At 70.1% G+C, this 16,844-nt stretch overlaps 2 protein-coding genes across 7 annotated transcripts; both read right to left on the bottom strand.

Annotated features, from left to right (window-relative positions):
- Positions 1–372: 372 nt before the first annotated feature.
- SLC39A14 (solute carrier family 39 member 14) lies at positions 373–8,304 on the bottom strand. Of its 4 annotated transcripts, none has more exons than XM_065659150.1 (10): positions 8,057–8,304; positions 5,207–5,480; positions 4,941–5,127; positions 4,672–4,788; positions 3,241–3,410; positions 2,712–2,834; positions 2,445–2,630; positions 2,043–2,250; positions 1,533–1,717; positions 373–1,180 (listed from the first exon to the last, which is right to left on the bottom strand). In XM_065659150.1, exons 1-10 carry the CDS (start codon positions 8,299–8,301, stop codon positions 1,034–1,036), a joined length of 1,842 nt encoding a protein of 613 aa, XP_065515222.1. In that variant the 5' UTR covers positions 8,302–8,304; the 3' UTR covers positions 373–1,033. The 4 variants fall into 4 exon arrangements, with proteins under 4 accessions (XP_065515222.1, XP_065515225.1, XP_065515223.1 ...); XM_065659153.1 differs by lacking the exon at positions 8,057–8,304 and adding an exon at positions 6,557–6,665; XM_065659151.1 differs by lacking the exon at positions 4,672–4,788.
- Positions 8,305–9,324: 1,020 nt separating this feature from the next.
- On the bottom strand, positions 9,325–16,421 carry PIWIL2 (piwi like RNA-mediated gene silencing 2). 3 transcript variants are annotated; one of them, XM_065659046.1, is made up of 20 exons: positions 16,301–16,421; positions 15,527–15,682; positions 15,330–15,440; positions 15,047–15,164; positions 14,831–14,955; positions 14,660–14,740; positions 14,419–14,532; positions 13,886–14,074; positions 13,719–13,803; positions 13,485–13,571; positions 13,184–13,324; positions 12,996–13,109; positions 12,560–12,748; positions 12,358–12,459; positions 12,143–12,262; positions 11,857–11,945; positions 11,548–11,653; positions 10,617–10,870; positions 10,287–10,441; positions 9,325–10,156 (listed from the first exon to the last, which is right to left on the bottom strand). In XM_065659046.1, the coding sequence occupies exons 1-20, from the start codon at positions 16,399–16,401 to the stop codon at positions 9,510–9,512; spliced, it is 3,084 nt and encodes a 1,027-aa protein (XP_065515118.1). In that variant the 5' UTR covers positions 16,402–16,421; the 3' UTR covers positions 9,325–9,509. The 3 variants fall into 3 exon arrangements, with proteins under 3 accessions (XP_065515118.1, XP_065515120.1, XP_065515119.1); XM_065659048.1 differs by having other exon boundaries at positions 9,909–10,156; positions 10,287–10,394; XM_065659047.1 differs by having other exon boundaries at positions 9,928–10,156; positions 10,287–10,458.
- Between the last annotated feature and the right edge of the window lie 423 nt (positions 16,422–16,844).

A 16,844-nucleotide genomic window follows, 5' to 3' on the forward strand; every position in this document is an offset into this window, starting at 1 on the left:
GGATGAGGACGCGGCTCTCCCGGAGGGAAGGGAGCTCCAGCAGCAGCCTGGAGCCTGGCAATGCTGCGGCTGGGGCCCGGGGCAGACCCCGCGGAGCAGGGGCTCCGGATGCGCATCCACAGCAACAGGAGGCAGCGCGGGGATGGAGCAGAGCCCGGCCCTCCCCGTGGGCACCCCCCACTGCAGGGTGCTCCTCGGCGCTGGGCTCCGTAACCAGGACCAAGCCCAGAGCCCCTTGGTGCCACCGGGGAGAAGCCATCGGGAGCCCCTCACACCTCCCCTCCATCCCTGCCCAGCTCCTGCTCCTCTGCAGGGGGGCAGGATGAGGCCCGGGGCTGAGGGGTGCAGGGACCGCAGGGGACCCGGGCAGCGTTATCAATGTGATAATCGATCCATTCACGCGGTGAATCTGGAACCAGCCCGGCAGCAGGGCTGGGAAGCGCCCGGGACCCGGCTCCAGCTGCTCCCAAGGGCAGAGGTCCGGTCTGTGGTACCCCCCCTGCACCCCGGAACGCCGGTGTCTGTCCATGGAGAGCCTGGGCTGCGGGGGCACAACGGGAGCAGATCCAGCCGTGGCTCCAGAGACGCTTCCGAAGGCAGTGGGGATGAGGCTCAAACACTGCCCCAGCCTCCTCTTCCTCAGCACTGCCTGCACAAGGCTCTGTCCCGGGGGGGTCAGGGAAGCACCCCATCCCATCACACTGCTCCGAGGGGGAGCAGCGCGGCTCCGCTCCGCCGGCTCCATCCTGCCCAGGAGATGCGAGGAGAGGAGGGAAACGACGCTGGCAAGAGTCCTCCGGTCAGTTCAGTCCGATGGGACAGGGGCTGAGGCTCCCCTCAGCCTTAAACCAAATCCGAGTCTATGGAATAGCTTGGACAGCGCTGCCTCTTCTGTAGTGTGATGCCAGTGCCCGCACAGGTACCGCCCAACGCTTGCGGCAGGAAAAGGAAAGGAAAAACCCCCAGGAATACCCCGTCCCCCCAAAGCAACCCCAAACTGGACTCCGCGGGGCAGGGCTGCGCCGGGCCGGCCCTACCCGATCCGGATGTGGCCGGAGTACATGGTGAGCAGCACCATGATGGTGAAGCCCGTCAGCAGCCCCGCGTTCTGGATGGCGAAGGTGATGAGCGCGCTCCCGCTGTGCTCGTCCTCCCGGCTCACCTCGTTCATCTCGGGGAACTGCGGACAGGAGGGAGCGTGGCAGAGCCCGGGATGTGCTCGGGGATGGCAGAGCCCGGGATGTGCTCCGGGATGGCAGAGCCCGGGATGTGCTCCGGGATGGCAGAGCCCGGGATGTGCTCGGGGATGGCAGAGCCCGGGATGTGCTCGGGGATGGCAGAGCCCGGGATGTGCTCGGGGATGGCAGAGCCCGGGATGTGCTCGGGGATGGCAGAGCCCGGGATGTGCTCGGGGATGGCAGAGCCCGGGATGTGCTCGGGGATGGCAGAGCCCAGTGCAGGCAGCACCCGCGCTGCTGGGACACAGCACCCCCCGTGCCCCGGTGCGAGCCCCGGCCGGGCTCAGCACTCACCATGTCCGCCAGCGCGATGTAGAGGAACATCCCCCCTGCCAGAGCGAAGATCCAGTTGGCAGAGAAGTGGCTGCCGGCCACGATGCCGAAGGCCAGCCCCACGTAGCAGCAGCAGGCGGAGAGGAAGTTGAAGAAGAGCGCCTGGCGGATGCTCATGCCCGCGTTGAGCAGGATCACAAAGTCCCCTGCGGGCGCAGAGCGCAGCGCGGTGAGGAGGGAGCACATCCAGCGCCTGCTGCCGCCCGAGGCCGGGCGCTGCAATGGGGCCGGTCAGCTCCGAAGCAGGGCCCGTCTGCCCCTCGTGGAGCGGGAGCTTTGCGCTGGGGGGGTTCCTTCCGATGCCTCCATCTACCTTTAAACGCCAGCCCTCTCCTTACTGCCCTATCCCCAGAGCCTCGCGCAGCTCCCCGCATCCCACCCCTTGTCCCAGTTAACACCGGCGCGGAGCAGGGAATGGGCAGCTGCAGAGGAGCGGATCCGAGGGGACCCTTTCCCTGCGGATGCACGTACCCAGCTCGTGCGGGAACTCCTCGCACAGGATGGCCACGGAGGTGCTGATGCCCTGGAAGACGGAGACGGTGAAGGAGGCTCCGATGGCCAGCCCGTCGATGAAGTTGTGGAGCCCGTCGCTGAGGGTGATCATCCAGGCCAGGGTGCCGATGTCGGAGTAGCGCACCTCCTTCAGCCAGTAGCACGCGCTCTGCGAGGCCTGCAGGTCCTGCACAGCACCGGGCGCTCAGCACCCGCAGCCCTCGGCACGCGGAACCCGCTTGCCACCCCCAGCACTTTGCCATAGGGCTGCGCTCGGCTGGACCGGATGATCCCTCCCGGCCCCATGGATGCTGTGCGCATCGGGGTCCGAACCCGCTCTATTCCCATGCTCTCCCCCAGCCCCACGCGAGCGGCACGAACCTGGACCGAGAGGGAGCCCACCCCGACCTTCTCATCCCCGGGGGGGGTCTTGCACTCCCGCTCGCTGCTCGCGGGGGGGATCATGTGGTCCAGGTCCCCGTTCTGCAGCTTCTCCGTGACCCCCTCCTCCTGGTCCTTCTTGGAGGGCAGAGCCTCGGGGCCGTAGTGGCTGTGCCCGTGGTGGTGCTGCGGGACGGGGGGGGGCAATGGACGTCAGGCACGTCTCCGGCCCGAGCCGCGCTCCCAGCGCGCCCTGCCCAGCCTCACCTGGTCCTTCTGCTTCAGCAGCATCTTCAGCACCTTCTCTGTGAAGAAGAAGAGGTAGAAGCCCCCGAACACCACGGCGGACTTGGACACGTAATAATCCTCCTGCGGGTTGAACCCGAACGCCTGCGGGGACGGGGACAGCTCTGAGCAGCAGCCCCGGCCCCAGCGCCTCGGGGCGGCCCGGCTGGGCCCTGACCTCTCTGGGCAGCGGCTGCTCTGGGGACAAGCTCACGGGTGCCCCTTGCCTCTCCCCGCCAAGCGGGGCCCCACGGACGCGCCGCGGGGATGCCACCGCAGGCCGCGGCAGAAGGGACCTGCCTGCAGGGCTGCCAAGGGCAGGAAAGGCCTCGGAGCAGCCCAGGGGCGGCTCCAGCCCCCAGCGGGGCGCAGCAGCAGCTCCAATGCCCTCCCAAGGGGCTCCGGCCTCCGTACCTCGCTGCGGGCTCCCTCCGACGGCAGCGAGCGCCCAGGGAGAGAGAAAGAGCCCCCAAGAGCCAGGAGAGGAGCGAGCCCGCGACCCTCAGCCTACCTCGGGAATGAGCTGGAAGAGGGCGTTGGAGTAGAGAGTTCCAATCGCCAGAGCTATGAAGTAGAGGAGCAGCCGCTTGTAAAAGGTCTTCTTCATGAAGGGCACGACGCTGGCTCCCACCAGCGAGCAGAGGGAGATGACGGTGACGCAGAGCAACCCGAACCCCCAGACTGCGGCAGGGCCAAACCCCCCCGGCCGAGCGGAGCAGAGGGGCAGCGGGGACAAGGGCAAGGAAGGGAGGGGGCCGGGGGAAGGAGAGAAGAGGACATTGGTTAGTGATTGCTGCTTCATCGCTGCGGGGGGGCCGGGGCCGGCGGCCGCGGAGCAGCGCTTCGGGGAGCGGCCGCGGCACGAGGAGCCCGCCCGGGCGCCAGCTGAGCTCCGGCGCCGCCGCCGAGCCCCCGGTGCCCCCCGCGCCCCGCACGCTCCATCCGGCTCCGCGGCACGGCCGGGCTGGAGCGTGGCCGGGGGCAAATACACGGGGGCAGTTCTGGAGCTGAGCAGGAGCCCGGGGAAAGCTCCCCTGCGCGCACGGATCCGGGCGCTCGGTGCCCAGGAGCGGGGCAGAGCCCAGCGGCTGCTCCCTAAGCACAGGGCTCAGGGGAGACTGGATCCGCCTGGGAGTGAGGAAGCGCCGGCGGCTGGCGCGGAGCAGGGCACGGATTCAGCTCCAGAAGTGCGCAATTACAACGCAATTAATGTGCAGCGCGCCCACCGGAGCACCAGGAAACCATCGGGAGCCTACGTCCGTGTGAGAACGGCGGCCTCGTAAACCGGAGCCGGGTGAAAAAGCCAACGGGAAAGGCGCCGGGTGAAGGGGAAGCGGCTGCTCCCCGGGGCTCTCACATCGCCGCTCGCACCCGGCTCAGCCCCGGCAGCAACGGCGCCGAGCTCGTCCCTCCGGGGCTGCGGAGCGGAGCCAGCCCCGGGGCCCCGCAGCGCAGGGGATGCGGCGTCCCCAGCTCGGGTCCTGCGCCCGCCCCGGGCCAGCAGCACCGGGGGCGCTGCTGGAGCCAGGCCACGGGGCTGGGGCTGCAGAGCTCCTGCGGGGGAGCCCCCAGAGCAGCCCCGGTGCCCGCGGGCACCCCCGGCACGAACGTCCCCGGGTCCCGGGGGTTTCCTGGTGCTCGGAGGGGCGGGCAGAGCCTGCGGAGCCCCGGAGCGGCCTGAGCGGTTGGAGGGGGCGGGTGGAGCGGGGCGGGCGCCGGGGCCGGACGGGAGCGCACCTCTGGGATGAGCTGGAAGAGCGCGTTAGAGAGCAGCGAGCCGATGGAGAGCGCCACGAAAAACGGGAGCACGCGGCCGAAAACGGGCTTCCCGGCACAGGGCACGACGAGGACGCCGAGCAGAGCGGCCACGTTAATCATGGACACGCTGAGGAAACCAAAGCCCCACGCTGCGGAACGACAAGAGACCGGGGCCAGACATTACCGGGGCGTGGGGCACGGGGACAACCGGCTCCGGCTCCTCCATCCCTGCTCCGGGGGCTCCGGCGCGGACGCGGTCGCGGACGCTGCCGGGGCAGCGGGAACGGAGCCGCCGGCACACCTGGAAGAGCCTCGTGGCACGGGGAAGGCGACGCCGGGGCTGCCCCACGGCGCGGGCACCGCCAGCGCGGCTCCTCCTGCACCCGGCCCTCCCCGCGCGCCCGGCCCCGAACCCACGCGGGGCTCCGGCGCCGGGCCCCGCTGCCCGCTTACCCTCGGCCGCGCTGGGCCGGCTCTCGTCCGCCTGCTCGCCCTCGCGGCGCTCCGCGGGCCCGGCCCCGCAGGCGCCGCTCTCCAGCTGCTGCAGGATGGCGGGGCAGAGCCCCTGCAGCTCGCGGGGCCCCACGGCCGAGCCCGCGCTCAGGTTGTGCAGGGCGAAGAGCTCCCCGGCGCTGAGGCACTGCGGAGGCAGGGAAGGGGCCGGGATGAGCCCGCAGCGCCCCGGCAGCCCCGCGGCACCCGCAGCGCCCCGGCCTTACCCGGGACAGGTTCCCCCGCGGCGCCGAGGCGTTGCCGGGACCCAGGCCCACGTCCAGGCGGGCGAGCAGCGCCTCGAGCTGCGCCAGGCTCAGGCTCCCGCTCTCCCCGTAGCGCTGGAGCAGGTCCCGCAGGAAGGAGGCTGCCGAGAGCCCGGGGACCGCGGCGCTCGCGCCCGCCCGCGCCGGGCACCGCAGGAGGAGGAGGAGGAGGAGGAGCAGCGCGAGCAGGAGCCGGCACCAGCGCCCGGCGAGGGGCATCGCGGAGCCTCGGGACCTGGAAGAGAAGGCACAAAGCGCAGTGAGCAACGGCGGCCCCACAGCCCCCAGCTCCTCTGCCCCACAGCCCCCAGCTCCTCTGCCCACAGCCCCCAGCTCCTCTGCCCCACAGCCCTGTCCGATGGCAGGTCCCTGCCCCACAGCCCTGCCCCATAACGACGGCAGGTCCCTGCCCCACAGCCCTGCCCCATAACGACGGCAGGTCCCTGCCCCACAGCCCCATAACGACAGCAGGTCCCTGCCCCACAGCCCCATCCGATAGCAGGTCCTTGCCCCACAGCCCCATAACGACGGCAGGTCCTTGCCCCACAGCCTCATCCGATAGCAGCTCCTTGCCCCACAGCTCCATCCGATGGCAAATCCCTGCTCCACAGCCCCCAGCTCCTCTGCCCCACAGCCCCATCAGATGGCAGATCCCTGCCCCACAGCCCCATCCAATGGCAGGTCCCTGCCCCACAGCTCCATCCGATGGCAGGTCCGGGCCCCACAGCTCCATCCGATGGCAGGTCCCTGCCCCACAGCCCCATCCAATGGCAGGTCCCTGCCCCACAGCTCCATCCGATGGCAGGTCCCTGCCCCACAGCCCCATCCGATGGCAGGCCCCTGCCCCACAGCCCCATCCAATGGCAGGTCCCTGCCCCACAGCTCCATCTGATGGCAGGTCCCTGCCCCACAGCTCCATCCGATGGCAGGTCCCTGCCCCACAGCCCCATCCGATGGCAGGTCCCTGCCCCACAGCCCCATCCAATGGCAGGTCCCTGCCCCACAGCCCCATCCGATGGCAGGTCCCTGCCCCACAGCCCCATCCGATGGCAGATCCCTGCCCCACAGCCCCATCCGATGGCAGATCCCTGCCCTACAGCCCCATAATGACGGCAGGTCCCTGCCCCACACCAGCCTCACGCAGGGCCGGGAGCCCCCAGACCCAGCACCTTCTCCCCCGTGCTCCTCCTGCACCCGGACCCAATCTCAGCTCCCCACTCCCCGGCCGCGCCGGGGGCTCTGGGGCTCTCCGGCCCCGCAGCACCTCGGGATCCCTGCGGAGGGACCCCAGCCCCAGCGGTGAGGTCTCACCGGGGTCCCAGCCGCTCCAGCGCCCGCTCGGGTCCGCTCTGAGCCACCGGGGCCGGGCCAAGCGCCCCCGGGGACCCGTGCGCACGCACGGCGGCAGGCGCAGGGCGGCACCTCGGTACGGGCGCACTTTAACCCCGGTAACCGCGGGGGGATCGATAGGAGGGGACGGAGGCTGCGGGAACCCGGCTCACCCCGGAGCCCGCACGTCCCCGCGGGGCAGCGCCCGGAGCCGGGGGGGGACCCGTGAGGACAGCGGGGCCCCACCGGAGCCGCTGCGGGCTCCGCGCCGGGGGCACCCCGCGGTAACCGAGCAGGGGCAGCCCGGGGCCGAGCCCGGCGCTGCCGTCCCCGGCCGTCGCCTCCCCCAGAACAAGGCCAAGAACTGAGCCGGGGCCAGGGATTGTTCCCGAAATAACCGGGCCCGGAGCTGCCAGGCCCCGGCCGGGCCCCGCTCCCCGGCGCGGACCCCGCATTCCTGCGGGCTCAGCGCCGCTTTGGCCCCTTTGTCCGCGGGAGCCGGGGGGGGCTCCGGCCGCCTCCTGCCGAGGTTTAAGCGCGGAGGCTTCGGTTTAACCCGTGCCGGCCCCCGACGCCTCCTCCGTGCCCAAAGCCCCCCGCTCCCGGCGGCTCCGGCACGGGCACGGGGCTCGGAACGGGCTGCGGGGAAGGAGCTCAAGGCCGCTGCAGCTCCGATGCAGGGACCCCTTCCGCTGGGGCAGGGCGCTCCGAGCCCCCGTGTCCGACCCGGCCTTGAGCCCTGCCAGGGATGGGGCAACACCTCCCGGGATGGGGCACACGCGGGGGCTGGCGCCCGGCCCACGGTGACAAAGGCCCCTCCGGAGCCGCCTCAGCCCGGGACGGGGCCGGTCCCCGCCGGTCCCCATCCCCGCATCCCGCCGGGGCGCCCCGGGTACCGCTTCCCGGGCAGGCAGCGCCTGCGCTGCGCCCGCTCCGACGGGAGCATCCCTCGGGAAGGGGCCCCGGAGCCATCCCCACCGCTGCGGGACGCGGCCCCCGGGCCCAGCTCTCGCCACGGGAGCCCCCTCCTCCGCGCTCCGCTCCCGGCGCCTGCCCCGCTCCGCCCCAGGGATGGAGCCCCCGGGCCCTGCCCCAGCGATGCCCCCGCTGCCCCCCCCCCCCCCCCCCCCGGACGGGTCCCCCTCGGAACAAACCGGTTGCACCCCATCAACCGCGCTGCCCCCCCCCGCCAGGCCCCGCGCCTGCCCTCCCTGCCCCACATCCCCCCCCACACCCCGCGGGCAGCCCCACAGCGAGCCCCGGAGCTGCTGCCCCGGCCCCATGGCGGGTCCTGGACCCCATAACCCGGCCCCGGGCCCCTCGCCCGGTCCCCGCATCCTTCCCCCATCCCCGTCTCCAGCCCGGGGCTCCGGGCCCGCTCCCGCTCTGTTCCCCGCCGCCCCCCGGTCCCACCCCCCCCGTTTCCCCCCTCCCGTTCCCGTTCCCGTTCCCGTTCCCTTCCCGTTCCCGGCCCGCTCCCACCTCCCTCCGTTCCGTTCCGTTCCGTTCCGTTCCGTCCCGTCCCGTCCCGCTCCGCTCCGCTGGGTCGGGGCCGCGCACGGCGCACGCTCTGCCGGAGGCACGGGGAGCGCTCCCATTGGCCAGCGCCAGCGCAAGCCACGCCCCCTCTCGCTGCATCGCCGCGCAGCCCCCAGCGCCGGGGGCGCGATTGGGAGCGGGAGCTGTGGACGGCACCCATGGACCCCATAGAGCATCCATAGCCCCATAGAGCACCCATAGAGCCCCCCATGGACCCCATAGAGCACCCATAGACCCCATAGAGCACCCATGGACCCCATAGAGCATCCATAGAGCACCTTATGGATCCTATAGAACACCCACAGACCCCATAGAGCACCCATAGAGCACCTTATGGATCCTATAGAACACCCACAGACCCCATAGAGCACCCATAGACCCCATAGAGCACCCCATGGACCCCATAGAGCACCCATAGACCCCATAGAGCACCCATGGACCCCATAGAGCACCCATAGACCCCATAGAGCACCCATGGACCCCATAGAGCACCCCATGGACCCCATAGAGCACCCACAGACCCCATAGAGCACCCATGGACCCCATAGAGCACCCACAGACCCCATAGAGCACCCCATGGACCCCATAGAGCACCCATAGAGCACCTTATGGATCCTATAGAACACCCACAGACCCCATAGAGCACCCACAGACCCCATAGAGCACCCCATGGACCCCATAGAGCACCCACAGACCCCATAGAGCACCCATGGACCCCATAGAGCACCCATAGACCCCATAGAGCACCCCATGGACCCCATAGAGCACCCCATGGACCCCACAGAGGACCCCATAGAGCACCCCATGGACCCCATAGAGCACCCACAGAACCCATAGAGCACCCCATGGAGCACCACGGGGCATGGAGCACCCCATGGAGCCCTCCCCCTGACCCCCCCTCCGGGTACAGGACACCAGCAGCCACCCCTTGGGCATCCTCTGGGGGCACAGAGCATCCCTCAGGTCCCTCCGGGGGGGACCAGGGCACCCCTCAGCCCCCCCCCCCGCCCCACACTGCACCCCCTGCGCCGGGGCAGGGCGAGCGCTGCCAAAGTCCGCGGGGCCGGCAAATAAAGGGCGCTGGGCGCCGGTCAATGATTAACCCGGGCGCGGGGGCCCCCGTCCCTGCAGCGTCCCTTCCCTGCGCCCTCCTGCCCCAGGCAGAGGGGCCCGGGTGTCCCTGGGAGCCCCCAGACCCAGGAGGCAGCGGGTGCCAGCAACGCCTTTATTGCAGTGAACCGAAACCCCGGGCACAGGAGAGAAAGAACCGGGTCCTGTCCGCTCTGGGCTGCGTTAAAAGGGAGGGGAGAGGGTCCTGACCCCCCCCCCCCACCCTGCCCCTGCTGCACAGGGGGGTAAAGGCAAAACCCAAGTGATCCGAGCGGCTGCAACAGCTTCAAAGCCAGGTCCCGATCCCGGCGCAGCAGCGAGGTTTTCCCTTGGGACCGGGACCCGCGCCAGCGACACCAAGAAACCGGATCCCTCCTTGGGAAAGCAGCGGCTCCCCCAGGCCGGCGCCAGCCGGAGCCGGGCTTCCCGACCCAGGAGCTCGGAAAAGCAAAGGAAAACGGGAACCTGGCAGCGGAGCCTTGGGCAAGGCAAGGAACCGGGGCAAACGCCACCCAAAGGCCTTGGGGTTCGCAGCCAGCGCCCGCACGGGGGGAGCCGGGATGAGCGGCAGCGCGGATGGGGGCCCTGCGCCCACCCGGGGCTGGAGCCCCGCGCTCGGACTGGTTTCATGCCATGGAGAGGAGCCCCAGGAGCCGGCGGGCCCAGGGCGCTGGTGCCAGGCTGGGCCCGAGCATCCCTTAAACCAAGCAAACCCAAGCCAAGGAACCGGGGGAGCAGAACTAAACCAGGAGAACCGCGCCGGAGCCGGGGCCGGCTCACAGGAAGAAGAGCTTGTCACAGAGCTGGGCGCTGGGCTCGCGGTGCAGGACCTGGCCCGACAGGAACGCCAGCTTGTGCGCGTAGCGGCAGGGCGCGGGGACGCGCACGGTGCCCGGCCAGTTCCAATAGAGGTGGCAGAGCTTGAACGTGAGCCTGGGCACAGCGAGGGGATGCGCTGAGAGCCGCGGGGATGCGCGGTGCCCGAGGAGGGCATCGAGGAGGGCACCGAGGAGGGCACCAAGGAGAGCTCAAGGCCAGGGCGGAGGCAGGGGCTGGTCCCTACCTCTGCATGTGCTCGCAGCTGAGGTTGGCCGTGTTGAGCAGGCAGATGTAGCGCGTGGGGATGCTGCAGCCCTGCCGCGAGTGATGGGCCAGCAAGAAGAAATCCTGCCTGCAAGGAGGGAGGGGAAGGGAAGGCAACCGGGATGCCCAGGGGAGCTGGGGCCGCCCCATCCCTGGCAGTGCTCAAGGCCGGGTTGGATGCACCCCGCTCCAGGGGAAGGGGTCCCTGCCCGTGGCGGAACCGGATGAGCCTCAAGGTCCATCCCATGGAAGGATTTCTATGGAAAGGGGTCCTATGCACCCCACGGTGCCTCCGGCCGCTGCCACTCACCCCTGGGAGCTGGTGACCGTGTGGTCCAGGACGGTGCCCGGCGGAGGGGCCGCGAGCTGCTCGGCCGCCGGCACGTACAGGTTGGTGCTGTGCTGCTTCTGCACCACCAGCACCGCCAGCCCCGGCTCGTAGCTCTCGAAGGTGTCGAAGCACTTCTGCAGCTGCGGGATCTCGTAGCGCAGCACGGTGTCGAGCTGGCTGTCGGACACCCCGTCCCGGAACACCACGATCTTCCGCGGCAGGCAGTGGTTCATCTGGGGGCAGGGAGCACAGAAACCAGGGCCTGGCCCCCCCCACTGCCAGGCACAGGATGGGTGGATGGGGGGGACGAGGCCCTGGCGAGGAGCTGGGTCTGGTGGCTGTGAATTCATCACCTCCAGCGCCGCGGGCAGCCCCGGATGCTCAGAGCCAGGGCACGGGGACCACAAACCGGCCCCTTGCCATGGAACCCGGCCTGGGTTGGGTTGGAAGGGACCTGAGAGCTCCTCCAGCCCCAACCACGGGCAGGACCCCTTCCACTGGAGCAGCTCCAAGCCCCTGTGTCCAACCTGGCCTTGAGCACTGCCAGGGATGGGGCAGCCACAGCTTCTCTGGGCACCCTGTGCCAGCGCCTCAGCACCCTCACAGGGAAGAGCTTCTGCCTAAGAGCTCAGCTCAGTCTCCCCTCGGGCAGGTTCAAGCCATTGCCCTTGGCCTGGCCCTGCAGGCCCTTGCCCCAAGCCCCTCTCCAGCTTTTCCAGGCTGTTTCTCCCGCACCGGCAGTGCGATGGGAAGGATCCCAAGGGAAGATCCTGCCCCCCCCGGACCTGGCGCTTCCCCAGGGCCAACGCATCCCGGGAGGAGGCTCCCTGGGCTCTGCGCTGCTCCCGGGGCTGCTCCGGGCGCTCGCCCTCACGCACACGGCCCGGGGCCGCCCGGAGCTCGGCCTCACCTCATGGAAGTGCTGGAGGGCATCGGCCAGGCAGAGCCGGAGGCTGTCGGCGATCTCCTGGTGCGGCATCTGGAAAACCACCCTGGAATACCACCTGGTGAGGACGCTGCGGACGGAGCGGGGCAGCGTCAGGCCCTGCCCCTTCCCTGCCCAGCCCAAGTCCGCCGGGACCTGGGGCAACGCGCGCCACGGGCACCGCAAACCCTGCGCAGCTTCAGCTCTGCCCCATTCCCCGTTATCCCGGTGGGGGACCCCCCCCCATATTCCCGGGAGTGGGAGGCATGCAGCCCCCCGCCAGGCATCACGTACGGGTTCATGCTGGCCACAAAGCCGATGACGGAGCGCATCCCTTTCCTGTGGTTGTGGTAGACATCCATGCCGATGACCATCAGCTGCTTCTGCCGTGGCGGAACACAGAAGGAAGCCGGGAATCAGGGATAAGTCAGACAATTCCCTGCCCGGATCCCTCCAGCTGCAAGGGGGACGGCACAGACAGAACGGAGCCTCCGGCTCCTGCTCCGTGCCCTGTCCCAAAGGGAAGCCCGTGCCCGAGCAGCTCGTGCCGAGGCCCCGCTCCCGGTGGGTTTTGCCTTACCAGGGGGATGTCGACCCCCCAGAGCTCGCCCCCCAGCTTGCAGTTCATCTGCAGCAGCACTTTCTGCACCACGCTGCGCAGCTTCCCCGGCTGCCCGCTCAGCGTCTGCGCGTTGAGCACCTGGGAATGGGGCAGGAAAACAGGGAAGAGCGAGGCTGGAAGCGCCGGCGGCTTCCCAGCCCCAGCGCGCAGGCTCGGAGCCCCCCCCCGCGTACCTGGGAGGGCACGGGGCACTGCACGCAGCACAGCTTCTTGATGGCTGCGTAGAGATCATCCCGGCTGCCCGAGATGATGCACAGCAGGATCTGCACCTTCTCCTGCCGGGAATCGCAGCCGGAGCAGGAATTGGGTGCCCAAGGGATGCGCAAACCCCCCCCCACCAGCACCCAGCTCCCTCCCTGCCGGCGCCGTCCCCACCTCGCTGCTCAGCGTGCTCCGGATGCTCCTGGCGTAGGTCTCGATGCGCTCGTCCTTCAGCTCCAGCAGCGCGGGGTGGCCCACGCGCATCCCGATGGGGCCGCACACGCTCTCCATGGCTGACACCAGGTCCTTGGCCAGGTTCTGCAGGCGCTTGGGGTACACCAGGAGCCAGTAATTCATGGGGATCTACGGGGGAGGCAGGGACGGAATGGGCCGAAGGATCCCCAACATCCCACTCCTGCAGCCCTCGGCCGCGCCGGGAGGAGGCGGGCGGGCAGCCACGGGCCTCCTTCGGAAAACCAGGCTGCAGCGCAGCGCAGCACGAACGAGGGAAGGGACCTGGCTCCAAGGAGCCCCAGCGGGAGCCGGGATGGCAGCGGGGAGAAAACCATTCCCGGCCTCCGTCGGTGCCGCGGCTGGGCCAGGAGCTCACCGCCGAGATGGAGGCTTCCCTCACGACCGCCTTGCTCCAGCTCAGGTCCTCGCAGGGGGTGAAGGAGCCGTGGCGCAGGTTGATCCTCTCCATGGGCAGCACCTGGCCCTCGGTCTAAGGGAGGAGGAAGCCGTGGGGCTGCCGTGGGGCTGCCATGGGGCTGCCGCGGGGCTCCCCGAGGCCCTCACCTTGTGGATGTCGGGGTCGAGGCGCAGCCCCCAGCGCTGCAGCTCCTGCGAGGCCTCGGCGCTGAGGCGGATGCGGTGCAGGAGGCTGCTGAGGCGCAGGTAGTGCTGCTGCGGGCTCTGCAGCATCGCCCCCGTCACGTCCTGCAGCAGAACAGCCCCGGCTGCAGCGGTGGGGGGGGGGCTCGGAGCATCCCCCAGCACCCCCTGCCCGGGGCTCCCCCTCCATCGAGCAGAGCCCCAGCGTGGTCTGGGATGGAAGGGAGCTCCTCCAGTTCCAACCGGGCTCCCGGCATGCTCTGACCTTCAGCATCCGACTGTCCTTCCTCATGTCGGGAATCCCGGTCATGAAGGTGAGCTCCGGCACGAGCAGCACCAAGTCCAGGCAGCGCTGCGGGGATGGCGACCGGCACTCAGCGCCCCGAGGACGGTGCCAGCCCCATCTCACCCAGCGCTGGGCAGGGCAGGGGCTGGAGGAGCCAAGAAACCCCCACGGGGCTCCATGTCCCCCCCGCCCCAGCTCCCCATCCCTGCTCGCCTTCCCCTCCGGAGTCAGCCTTTCCTTCGGCCTATGGACGAGCAGCGGCTGCTCCAGCTCCTTGATGGTGATGCCGTAGGTTTTGCTGGAAAAGCAGGACCATGGCTCCTGCGCCCGCTCCCCGACCCGGGGCTCCTGCTCCCGAGGGATGCCCCGTCCGGCCCTACCTGTAGTAGCTGACGAAGGTGACGGCCTCGCCGCTGGCCAGGGTGAAGGTGTCCTGGGGGGTCTTGCCCCAGTCGATGTCGTCCAGGCGGTAGGTGCGGTTGTTGTAGCGGGTGATGACCACGCTGCCCACCAGCTGCTTCACGCACTCCTCCTGGAAGCTGCCCGGGCTCTTCTTGTAGATGCTGTGCCTGGGGGGAGCAGGAGCCGGGGGGGATGCTCCAGGGCCCCGCATCAAACCACGGCCATTGCCGGTGACACCATCACCGGTGACACCATCACCAGTGCCACCATCACCGGTGACACCATCACCGGTGACACCATCACCGGTGACACCATCACCAGTGCCACCATCACCGGTGACACCATCACCGGTGACACCATCGCCGGTGACACCATCACCAGTGCCACCATCACCGGTGACACCATCGCCGGCGCCTGCGCTCGGCAGTGCCCTCGCCACGAGCCAGCCCCGCGGCTGCAGGGAAACCTCCCTCCTCCCGAAGGCTCCTCTGGGATCCCCCCCTCCTCTCACATGAAGCTCAGGACGGACTCGCTGCGGATCACTTTATGGATGGCATCGATCAAGAGGAAGAGGCCCCCGTCCTTCTTCCGGATGCTGACGGCGTATCCCGGCCAGATCTGCAGCCTGTGCCCGGAGCAGAAGATGCCCAACGGTGCCTGGCTTAAAGCTGGAGCTCTGCGGTCACCCACCCCAGCCCGCTGCTATGGGGCACAGCGACGGCCCCATCCGGGAGCAGGTGCCCGGCACCCACCTGTAATGCTGTAACACCGTGGCCTGGGTGGGCTCGAAGAAGTTTCTCCCCACAAGCTGCATATCCAAGATCCTCATCACCCTGGCAAGGAAAAGCAGGATGGGCCCAGGCTTGGCGGGGAGGAGGAGGAGGAAGAGGAGGAGGAGGAGGAGGGTCCGGGCCATCGCTCACCTCCGGAACACCACGTTGTAAAAGGGGATGCAGAGATGGGAGCTGGGCTCCAGGACCTTGGTGATCTGGATGGCGATGGTGACCTCCTCCCCGTCGCTCCTCCTCTGAACCTTCAGGCTGATGAGCTGCGGGCGGGATGGGTGATGTGGGTGCCTCCTTCCTGCGCACGGGCTGCTCAGCCCGAGCAGGCCCAACGTGGGGCGCGCCGCCCCTCACCTGCGGGAGCCGGATGGGCAGGAAGAGGATGGAGCCATCGAAGGCCATCACGTCCCCCAGCACCGCCCGGTGCTCCTTCAGCATGGCCAAGCGCACGCCCCTGCACTCCACCTCGGGGCTGCGGGGCACAGCGAGGCAGCGCCTGCTCTCCCTGCGCCCCGAAAACCCCGCTCCGGACCCTCCAGGGGCAAAGCCCGGAGCCCGTTGCCGAGCGCTGCCGCGGCCGCTGCATCCAGTGGGTACCGGGATGCAGGGAGCGCGCGGGGGGGCCCCGCGCCGGTACCTGAAGGTGACGTGGTACTGGAACACAGCATCGTTCTGGCACTGGATCTTCACCGAGTTCAGCCCCAGAACCAGGGCTGTGCCCTTCGGTGCCGCCTTCACCCCCGGCACCCTTGGCGAGATGGGAAGGGGCAGCGTGAGCCCGGTGCTGCTCAGACCCCCCCGCCCGCGGCCGGGCCTTGCCGATGCTTCACTTACGCTCTGCTGGCGGTGGCTGGGGCCGCCGGGAGGCCCTGGGGTGCCGGTGGGCTCCGGGCGGGCGCAGCAGCGGCGCTGGGCACCCCACGGGCCGGCGCGGGGGCTCCTCTGCCGGGGGGGGCCGGCAGCGCGTCCCCCCTGCCCCGCCACAGCACCCTGGGGGCACAGGGAGCTGAGCCCGCGCCGCCGCAGCACAACCCACCCCGTGCGGCCGCTGCTCTGCCCCACAGCCGGGGCTCACGCAGCCGGGTTTGGGGGCCAGCGCCGCGGCACTGAGGGGCGCGGGGTCCCCATCCCGGGGCTGGGGTAAAACCAGCGGGGGGGGGGGGGGTGAGGTAGAATCCCAAAGGGAATGGAGCAGGGTGGGAAGGAGCCTTCAGCTCACCCGGCCCAAGCGCTCCCAGCGCTGCCCCACGGCTCCACGGGGAGCGAACCCTCGCAGGGCCGGTGCCCGCAGCCCTGCCCTGGGCAGCCTGTTCCGATGCTGAGCACCCCTGGGGCAGGAATTGCTCCTCAGCTCCATCCAAACCTGCCCTGGTGCAGCTTGAGGCCGGCTCCTCTTGCCCCATCCCTCGGGAGCAGAGCCCAGCCCCTCTGGCTCCATCCTCCTGCCAGGCACTTGTAGGGAGCCATCAGGTCCCCCTGAGCCTTCCCTTCTCCACCTGAGCCCCCCCGGCCCCTCAGCCGCTCCCCGTCCCCGCTGCGCCCCAGGCCCCGCTCCCTCCCCTCAGCGCCGCTCCTGCAGCGGGGGCCCGGGGCCGGCCATGGACTCACCGCCCGCGCGCCGCCGGTACCGGGGCCCCGCGGGGAGCGGCGCGGCCGGGCCCGGGCTCCGTGCGCAGCCCCCGCAGCAGCGAGCAGAGCCCCGGCTCCATGGCGCGGCCCTCGAGCCCCGCCGCCCCGACCACGCCGGACGGGACGCTCTGCGCAGGCGCGGCCCCGCCCCCTTTAAGCCCCGCCCCCCCCCCCCTCTTTTCGCACCGCCCAGCACCGCGGACAGCGCCAGGAGGGGCGGGGCTTAAAAGGGGGGCGGGGTCAAGGAGGGGGCGGTCAGATGGGGTTGGGGATGCAGCGGGATTTGGGGGGGGGGCGTGGGGATTGGGAGTTAATAAATAGGGATTTGGGGCGTGAATTTGGGGTTCAGAGGTAAATAAATGGGGGGATGTTGGGATTTGGGGTAAAAACGCTGAGATTCGGGAGGTACAATGGGATGGGGGGTAAGGAAATGGGGATGTGGTGGTACGATAGGGTTGGGAAGGGGGGCAACAGTGGGGGGCAAAGGGCAGCCCCATTCGCCCTCCCTGCCCACCGCCTGGGG

This window comes from Lathamus discolor, chromosome 22 (assembly GCF_037157495.1).
Source record: "Lathamus discolor isolate bLatDis1 chromosome 22, bLatDis1.hap1, whole genome shotgun sequence".
NCBI lineage: Eukaryota > Metazoa > Chordata > Aves > Psittaciformes > Psittacidae > Lathamus > Lathamus discolor.

Coding starts and splice junctions, on each gene's coding strand:
- SLC39A14 (XM_065659150.1), bottom strand. CDS start 8,301: ATGGGGCTATGGATGCTCTATGGGGTCCATGGGTGCCGTCCACAGCTC. Junction 2,251..2,444: donor TGGGCTCCCTCTCGGTCCAG/GTTCGTGCCGCT, acceptor GGTGCTGTGCAG/GACCTGCAGGCCTCGCAGAG. Junction 1,181..1,532: donor ACATCGCGCTGGCGGACATG/GTGAGTGCTGAG, acceptor TCCTGTCCGCAG/TTCCCCGAGATGAACGAGGT.
- PIWIL2 (XM_065659046.1), bottom strand. CDS start 16,401: ATGGAGCCGGGGCTCTGCTCGCTGCTGCGGGGGCTGCGCACGGAGCCC. Junction 14,075..14,418: donor GAGTCCGTCCTGAGCTTCAT/GTGAGAGGAGGG, acceptor TGCTCCCCCCAG/GCACAGCATCTACAAGAAGA. Junction 10,157..10,286: donor AGCTGCGAGCACATGCAGAG/GTAGGGACCAGC, acceptor CGCTGTGCCCAG/GCTCACGTTCAAGCTCTGCC.